An 8569-nucleotide genomic window follows, 5' to 3' on the forward strand; every position below is an offset into this window, starting at 1 on the left:
AGCCCTCTCCTGTATGTGTGAATGCACGACACGGGTGCACTCCTATACATACAGGCAATACACTCACACACATAAAATAAAAATAGTTAATAAAATATTTTTTAAAAATTCCTTTTTGGTCCAGTTGTGGTGGCGCATGCCTTTAATCCTAGCACTTGGGAGGCAGAGGCAGGTGGATCTCTGTGAGTTCTAGGCCAGCCTGGGCTACATAGTGAGTTCCAGGACAGCTCTTTACCACTGAGCCATCTCTCCAGCCTCCCTGGAAAGGAGTCTTGAACAGGCCCGGAAATCTCAAGGTAGAGCCTGGGGCTGCAGCCCTTCTCTACTTTTTGTGGCCCTAGTGGACATACCACCCTCCAGGGCCACCTCCCACAGCACATTGCACAGATCTCTAAGAGCCTGGCACAGCATCACCTACCAGATGCTCAAAGAGCATGTTGCGAGGACAACGTTCTGTAGAGGTGTGGTCATGGACTTGATGAGCTTTCCCCAAGGAGTGTTAGTGGGTGTGGATTTGCTGGGTTAAAATATGGGGCAGCGCTGGGTGTGGTGGTGCACACCTTTAGTCCCAGCACTAGGGAGGCAGAGGTAGCAGATTTCTGTGTGATTGCTGCCAGCCTGGTCTACATAGAGTTCCAGACCAGCTGGGGCTACAGGGAGACCCTGTCTCAAAAATCCAAAACAGAACCAAACCAAAATTAGGACAGTGAGGAGTCCTCTAAAGGAAGGACTGACCAATAAACACCCAGACACCGCTCAGACGTTAACAAGCCTTGGTCAGGGTTGCAGTGACCTGAGTCCCACAATGGTTTAGTGTGGCTTTTGGAGCCGATGTGTCTGGGTTCAAGCCTCAGCTCTTCCCATTGCTGACTCTGGCTTCGCTTCTGTGGGCTCATCACATACTTAGAAGAGTCCTTGGTGCAGGGATCTGGTTGATGTGTCTGGGTTCAAGCCTCAGCTCTTCCCATTGCTGACTCTGGCTTCACTTCTGTGGGCTCATCACATACTTAGAAGAGTCCTTGGTGCAGGGATCTGGTTTGCTCCAGACTGTGGCCAGATCTTCCTGCCTCATGGAGAGAGGTCTTCAAAGGTTTGTGATAGCAATCCCTTTGTAAGCAATTTCTGAGCACTTCCAAAAAAATATGTATTTGTAAATTGCACTAATGGGTTGCCATAATAATATATTATGTACACTATAAAACACTCAATAAAAAATAGAAAATTTGACGGGATGAGATTAAAAAAACAGAGGTAGAAATTCCCATGTTCTTCCTGCTGACCTTGGGACGTGTCCCTCTTTGGGGGAGCCCTGACAGAGGCCCGGAGCCAGCCGTGGGCAGTGGGTGGGTGGGGGAAGCGTGAGATAAGGTGGTGCCAGGGTTGGGAGTGGGGCACTGCTGGTCCAGAGGCGGGGGAGGCAGGGTGGGTGCTAGGGCTCTGCGCCGCTGGGGAAGCGGAATCTGGAGGTGGGGACCGAGGCACCAGGGCCACCAGGGCTTAAGGAGCTCAGCTTGGTGGGATCCGCACCGGAAGGTCCCGGCCGGGGGGTCCTGGGGCCCGGGGAGCCTGGGCATGGGAACCCGGGGCAGAAGGACCGTGGGCGCGAAGCTCGAGAGTGAGGGGACTCGAGCCCCGGGCTCAGCTCCGGCAGCAGCCGCGACAGGTCCTCCACCAGGTGCCACTTCTCCTGGACCTGCTGCAGGGAAAGCGAGGGGCACACAGACCAAAGCTGGGTCAGAACCCAGAGCGGAGGCCACGCCCCCAGGGTCCTCCCCCAGCGCAGTGCCTCTGCTAGGCACACAGGTCCAGCGCACACCCCAGAACAGGTCCTGCCCTTTCAGGGTCCTGCCCCCAGCCCAAGACCTCCCTTCAACCCGAGGCGTCTCCATCAAAGGCTCAGAGTCTGAGCTCCTGGCCACCAGGTTGTGGCTGGAACCTGCACCCCCAGCCCAAGATCATAGTGTCTATCGGTTTCCCATCCAGGTGCCCTTGTCCCGCCCTAACTTCGGCGTATACCTTCCGGTGACAAAACACCCCTACCACCTCAGGTTTGTCTCCCAGTCAAGCTACATCGTCCCAAGGTCTCCGGAGTCAGTGTCCCCCATTCCTTCAGCCAACTGACACTCACCCACACCAGCTGCTTCCGCAACCCATGGATGGCTCTGGTATTTGCCCGGGACTGGGAGACACACACCGTTAGGACCAGGCTTGAGGCAGAAAGAATTCCAGGTCACCCCTAGGCCACAGGTGTCCCCTCCTGACTTCCTCACCCTTTCCCTACTTTCTCTCTTTGAGACAGGGCCTTGCCATGTAGCCCAGGTTGGCCTGGAGTTCATGATGTAGGCAGGCTGGCCTCAGACTCACAGCAGTCCTTCTGCCTCAGGCTTCAGAGTGCTGGGATTACAGGTGAGCACCGTGCCTGGCTCTACCCCAGTCTCTCAGTGTCAGAGCCCTTTCTGAAGACAGGACCTGCACTTTCTCCCCCAGCCCCTCTGTGTGCATGTAAGGCTGGGGACACTTCACCAGGGGCTGTTTCCTGGGTGGGCATGCCATCTCCGTGGCATCTTAGGAGAGCCCAGAGTTGCCCACAGTATGTCCCCAGCCCACCTGCCTTTGAGCCCTCCTCCTCTGGCTCCTGTGACAGGAGTCAGAACACTGGCTGGGGATGCCCAGGTGCACCCATCCCCCTTGGCTCCTGCTGTCCAGAGTCACCTGAGCAGGATGAGGAGTGGGAAGCTGAAGGCGTGGGAACCCAGATAGTGGAGGGCTCGCTGCCCCGGGAGCGGGAGCTGGAGGGCCACCAGCTCCGGTACCACCTGCCAAGGAGCCGAATAGTTGTGGAAAAGGCCGCAGTCCCAGGAGGAGTGGGTGCTGGAGACACAGGAATGGACAGGTTGTCAGCGCCTGGGGGAGGAGCTGCCCCCTTCCTCCCCGTCCTGAGCCCCCAGCCCTCATCACCTGCTGATCACATAGCCCAGAGGCACTGCAGCCAGGAGCAGGCCCAAGAGCAGCACCAGTTGGAAGAAGAAGGTGGAGCTGGAGGCTCGGAAAAGCCGTGGGGATGCCCTGGAGTTCCTCAGGAGGGTGTACTGGGGGAACGACAGGCAGGAACTGTCAGAGTGGTATTTTTAAAGAATATTTTGTTATTTTATATGTGTATGAGTGTATTGCCTGCATGTATGTAAGCGCACCTATGCCATGCAATGCCCACGGAGGTCAGAAGAGGGTGTCAGATCCCTGCAGTTATGAACTGGTGTTAGGGACGGTTGTTAGCCACCCACGTGGGTGCCTGGAATTGAACCTGGGTCCTCTGCAAGGGGAGCCAGTGCTCTTAACTGCTGAGCCATCTCTCTGGCCCCTGTCAGAATGTTTTGTGGACCCCAGAGTCTGAGCCCAGGGAGGGAGGACAGAAGCAGGATGCAGCCCACCTCTTCCTGGCCCCATTCATGGTGCCCAGGTCGACACACCTGTCCTGAGCGCCCTCATACCAACACGCTCACCTTCTTGATGTAGAAGGTGAGGAACAGGAAGACACTGTTGAGCAGTGGCAGTAGGGGGCAGTAGAAGAGGCCCATCCAGGTGACCGTCTGCGCGGCCACGATGTCCAGCACATTTTTGGGCACCAGGAACTCCTCCCGGTCCAGCCAAGTCCAGAACCAGCCCGAAAACCGCTCCACTAACAGCCTAGGGGGTGGAAGGGGATGGGTATCCACCAGGCACCAAGGGTAGCGGGCCATCACACCCTCTCATGGGGACAGACCTAGCCCACCCTTGCCTCCCATCCCTCCTGCAGTGCCCCCACATGGCTCACCTCCGAGGAAGGCTGACCAGGAAGGCGAAGGCCACAGTGAGCAGGAAGTTGAAGATGATCAGTTTATATAATTCTTCACCCACCGAGTTCTCCCAGCACTGGGGTGCAGAGGAAGGGGACCTGTCAGTCACCATCCTCAGGCTCCTCACATTCCCTTCCCTCACCCACCCACTGGAGGGCATCTAGGAGTCCTGCTTGTAGTCGAACACGACCCTGGGGAATAAAACCTGAGCAGGGACCTCCCAGCCGGGGGATGCTGTGGCGCAGCCCCTGGGTCTGGTGCCGGGTGCCCCCTGGGGGCACTCCGCTGTATGGCAGTTTGGCTTCCTGTCATTGGGATACCAAAAGGAAGGGGCTGTGCATAGTTTGAGATGGGGATTTGTGGACAAGGACGGGAGGAGGGCAGCCAGCCACCTGATAGTCACAGGCGTTGTAGCCGTAGGACTCACAGCTGGTCTTGTTAGTGCCAATGCACAGCACTGTCTGACCCAGGGAGAAGGAGAACATCCCCAGGCTGGCCAGCTTCAGCACCACACACCTGCGGGTGGGGGAGGTGGGGGGGCACACGACAGTCAAAGGGCAGGCCTCCACTCAGGCCACAGGGAGGCTGGTGTATCTGTGTCCTGGGCCTGATGCCTCTGGATCTAGAGCCCAGCCTCCTTCCAGTTTGTTCCCAGAATCTGACTTTTCACATGATTCATGGAGAAAAGGTCCTGTTTCTAAACCAGTCTGGGAAATGTGCACTGTCCAGCTAACCCTCCCCACCTCCCTAGCTTTGTGATTCATACAAGGAGAAACATTGAAACTTTCTGCAACCTCCGTGCCTCAGTGCAGGTGACGCCTCCTTTCTCTGTGTTTGGGTATGCATGTGTGTGTGCATGTGTTTGCCTGTTCGCGTGTGTGTGTTTGCTTGTGCATGTGTGTGGAGACCAGAGGTTGACTTTGGGGTCTTCATCTATTCCTCTTCACTTTTTATTTTGAGACAGGGTCTCTTACTGAAGTTGGAGTTTGCTGTTTAGGCCAGATTGGCTATCTAGGGAGCCCCTGGGGTCTGCCCAACTTCATTACCCCAGTACCACCCTGGTGGGATGTGGGAGAGTATTTAAAGCATACAATGCCACATCTGATTTTACACGGGTGCTGGGGATCTGAACTCATGTCCTCTTCCATGCCAAGCGCAGGCTCTACCACTGAGCTACACCCCAGCCTCCAGAGCTACCACTTGTCCACTCCTGAGCTCACTGTGAAGCATTTCGTCTATGAGAAACACAATTTGTGTGTAGATACTGCATAACTTGTCACTGGACCATATAGGTCTGATGGCCTGAAACCATCACACACCCGTTTTCTGCAAGAGTGGACAATTACAACACTTAAACACTTGTGTGTGGCTAGAAGGGCTAGGAACCCGGGGTGAGACTTCACCTGAGGGAAGCTGGAAGGCAGTGGTAGGTGGAACCTCATTTTGAAACCTTTTACTCCGGTGAGCATCTCTTTGTCTAACTGGCAAGGTCTCTAGTTTCTGCCACTGCCTGGTGTGCTGTAATTCTGTCTCCCCCTCCCATCTCTCCATAGGAATGCTGGGGTTACTGGTGCACATTACCACATCCGGCTTTCTACAGGGGCTCCAGGGACCCAAGCCTAAAGTTGTCAGGCTTGCATAGCAAGCGCTTTTACCCACTGAGCCATCTCCCTGGCTTCCTTTTGAGCAATGCCATGGAGGCCAGAAAAGGGTGGTGGATCCCCTGAAACTAGAGTTATGAACAGCTGTGAGCTGCCAAGTAGGTGGGTGCTGGGAAGCAAACCCAGGTCCTCTGGAAGAGCAGTAGTGCTTTTAACTACTGAGCCATCTCTCCAGCCCCCTGACTTTTTTAAAAAATAACTTTTAAATTTATTCATTTATATTTTGTGTGTATGAGTGTCTTGCCTGGATGTACATAAGTGCATGCAATGCGTGCAGAAGCCAGAAGAGGGCATTGGATTCCCTGGAATTGGAATTACAGACATGTTTGACTTGTTTGAATTGTTAGCTGTCATGTGGGTGCTGGGAACTGAACGCTGGTCCTTTGCAAGAGCAGTCAGTGCTTTTAACTGCTGAGCCATCTCTCCAGCCCCTTGACTTTGATGTTTTAAAAAAATTACTTCTGCCAGGTGTGGTGGCGCATGCCTTTAGTCTAAGCACTTGGGAGGCAGAGGCAGGTGGATCTTTGTGAGTTCAAGGCCAGCCTGGTCTACACAGTGAGTTCCAAGCCAGCTGGGGCTACAGGGAGACTCTGTCTCAAAAAGAAACGCCCCCAGCCAGGTGTGGTGATGCATGCCTTTAATCCCAGCACTTGGGAGGCAGAGACAGGTGGATCTTTGTGAGTTCAAGGCCAGCCTGGTCTACACAGTGAGTTCCAGGCCAGCTGGGGCTACAGGGAGACCCTGTCTCAAAAAGACAAAAAAATTGGGAAAAAAATTACTTCTAATGTGTGTAGTGGCACACGCCTTTAATCTTAGCACTCGGGAGGCAGAGGCAGGTGGATCTCTGTGAGTTCAAGGCCAGCCTGGTCTACATAGTGAGTTCCAGGACAGCTGGGGCTACAGGGAGAAAAAAAGACAAAAAAAGACAAAGAAAAAGAAAAAAAGAAAAAAAAAGACCCCTCCCCCAAATTACTTCTATTTAGTGTGTGTGTGTTTGTGTATGAGCGTGCGCATGCGTGCATAGCACTTATGTGCAGGTCAGAGGACAACTGTGGGAGTCAGTTCTTTGCTTCCAGGGACTGAATCTAGTGCATCGGGCTTGATAGCAAGGCCTTTACTGCTGCACTGTCTTGTGAGCCCTTCACTTTGATTTTCCAGACTGGCCTTGAATTTGTGATCTTCCTGTCTCTCAAGTGCTAAGGGCATGCCACTATGCAGACTTTGAATTATCGTGTCTGATTATACTTTAGTCAGAAAATAACAAAGCAAATCAGAGTGAAGGCAGAGAGAAAAGTGGGCCAGGCCAGGGCGGTGGCAGGAGAGAGGGTGTGCGGGGCTGAGGGGATGTGCATCAGGGTGTATGGGGGCATTCAGAGCGGGGCTCAGAGTGGAGTCAGGACCAGCTGCTGAGGTGGGAAAGGGCAAAACCAGGAAGAGGAGAAAAGAAAGCGCGTGGCCTTGGTCAGGGCACTCAGCCTTTTGAGCCTGTTCAGACAGGAAGGAGGATGGTCCAGCTTTCCCAGGCTCAGTGAGGGTCATTAAGGTAAATGTCCAAACTTCAGGGCCTGTGGGAGCTGTGTCTCTCTGTTGGATTTTGTAAGTATTCACAGCTTGTTCCTGACCCCCTGTGGTGGCCCCCACTGCTCTGAATGGTGTCCCCCTTGGTGTAAGCCGGTGGCTTTGTTCAGGGTTCAGGGGTAAGGGAACCAGGCTCCTGAGACTGGGTGCTCTGGAAGCTCCACCCACGTACGTACCCTTTGTTGCAGCAGTGAACACGAGAGTCTCCCAGCTCAGGGCCCCAAGGCCCAGTGACAACCAAGACAGCAGTGGGATGCTGCACCCTGGGATGCTCACCAGATCAGGGTGAGATTGACCTCAGTGCTGGGAGGGTAGTTCTCCAGCTGGACCAGGACCATGAAGAGCTGGGGACCCAGGAAATTGACCAGGGCGATGACGCCAGGGGGCAGGTATTGGAGCAACAGGAAGAGGGACTCCTGAGGGAAGGAGGGAGGAAGTCAGAGCCTGGACGGTGCAGCTCAGGTGCAGGGCCTTGGCCTCTCTGAGCTGCTCTCATCTGCAAAGTGGGATTACCTGTCTCCTCCCACCAATCAGACCAGAAGGGAAGGGACACAATTGCCTGGCACCTCCTTGTTGTCCTGAGAGTACTTGGTGGCCCAGAAGATGGCACTGATGGCTCCAACCACCAGGAGCGCAATGAAAACGTTGATGCGCAGGTAGGTGAGCAAGTGGCAGGCCCTCTGGGTCCGGGTCTGCTGCTGCGCCAGCTCCACGAGGCGGCCCTCCTCTAGCTCCACCTGTGGCAGGAGGGGAGGTGCTCCAAGCATACCCGCCCTAGCCCTCGGCTAGTCACAGACTGGCACACACACCCAGTCCTCCTCACCACCACCCTCATTCACAGACACACACTCATTCACTATACTGTCAGTCACACAGAGTCGTCCACTGTCTCCCGCTCAGCCAGTCACACACACATACACACCCCTGATGTTGGTGGGAGTTTTCAGTTCTACATTTAGTTATTCATTGTATATGTGTGTGCCACGGTGTACATATACAATGTACACGGAGGTCGGAAGACAACTTGCAGGAGCTGGTTTTTCCCTTACGCTATGTGATCCAGGCGTTGAACTCAGGTTGTCAGGTTTGGCAGCAAGCTCCTTTACCAGTGAGTCCATCTTGCAACCTCACTTGTTGTTATTATTATTATTTCTTCTTCTTCTTCTTTTTTTTTTTTTTGTCTTTTTGGGACAAATCAAAAAGATTTGGCTAATCCCTGTAGCCACAGCTGGCCTGGATTTGCTATGTAGACCAGGCTGGCCTTGAACTCATAGAGATCCACCTGCCTCTGCCTCCTGAGTGCTGGGATCAAAGGCATGCACCACAACACTCACCATTATTATTATTATTATTATTATTTTGGTCTGTTTTGAGACAGGGTCTCCCTGTAGCCCCAGCTATCCTGGAACTCGCTATGTAGACTAGGCTGGCCTTGAACTCACAGATATCCACCTGCCTCTGCCTCCAGAGTGCTGGGACTAAAGGCATGTGCCACTG

The 8569-nt window shown here is 54.1% G+C and overlaps 1 protein-coding gene across 4 annotated transcripts in view; it reads right to left on the reverse strand.

The window, feature by feature from the left end:
- Window positions 1–940: 940 nt before the first annotated feature.
- Tmc8 (transmembrane channel like 8) overlaps window positions 941–8569 on the reverse strand; it is a 13486-nt gene continuing 5857 nt past the window's right edge. For 3 of the 4 annotated variants that reach the window (XM_029553546.1, XM_029553547.1, XM_029553545.1), the window contains 9 exons: window positions 7639–7809; window positions 7349–7488; window positions 4226–4349; window positions 3812–3909; window positions 3501–3684; window positions 2959–3089; window positions 2713–2871; window positions 2129–2207; window positions 941–1696 (listed from right to left, as the gene is read on the reverse strand). In XM_029553546.1, coding sequence (XP_029409406.1) covers window positions 1430–1696; window positions 2129–2207; window positions 2713–2871; window positions 2959–3089; window positions 3501–3684; window positions 3812–3909; window positions 4226–4349; window positions 7349–7488; window positions 7639–7809 — 1353 coding nt within the window. In that variant the 3' untranslated portion in view covers window positions 941–1429. The remainder of the gene's footprint in view (window positions 1697–2128; window positions 2208–2712; window positions 2872–2958; window positions 3090–3500; window positions 3685–3811; window positions 3910–4225; window positions 4350–7348; window positions 7489–7638; window positions 7810–8569) is intronic. The other variant, XM_029553548.1, reaches the window with a different exon arrangement.

Source organism: Nannospalax galili, unplaced genomic scaffold (genome assembly GCF_000622305.1).
Source record: "Nannospalax galili isolate Female #2095 unplaced genomic scaffold, S.galili_v1.0 scaffold1684, whole genome shotgun sequence".
NCBI lineage: Eukaryota > Metazoa > Chordata > Mammalia > Rodentia > Spalacidae > Nannospalax > Nannospalax galili.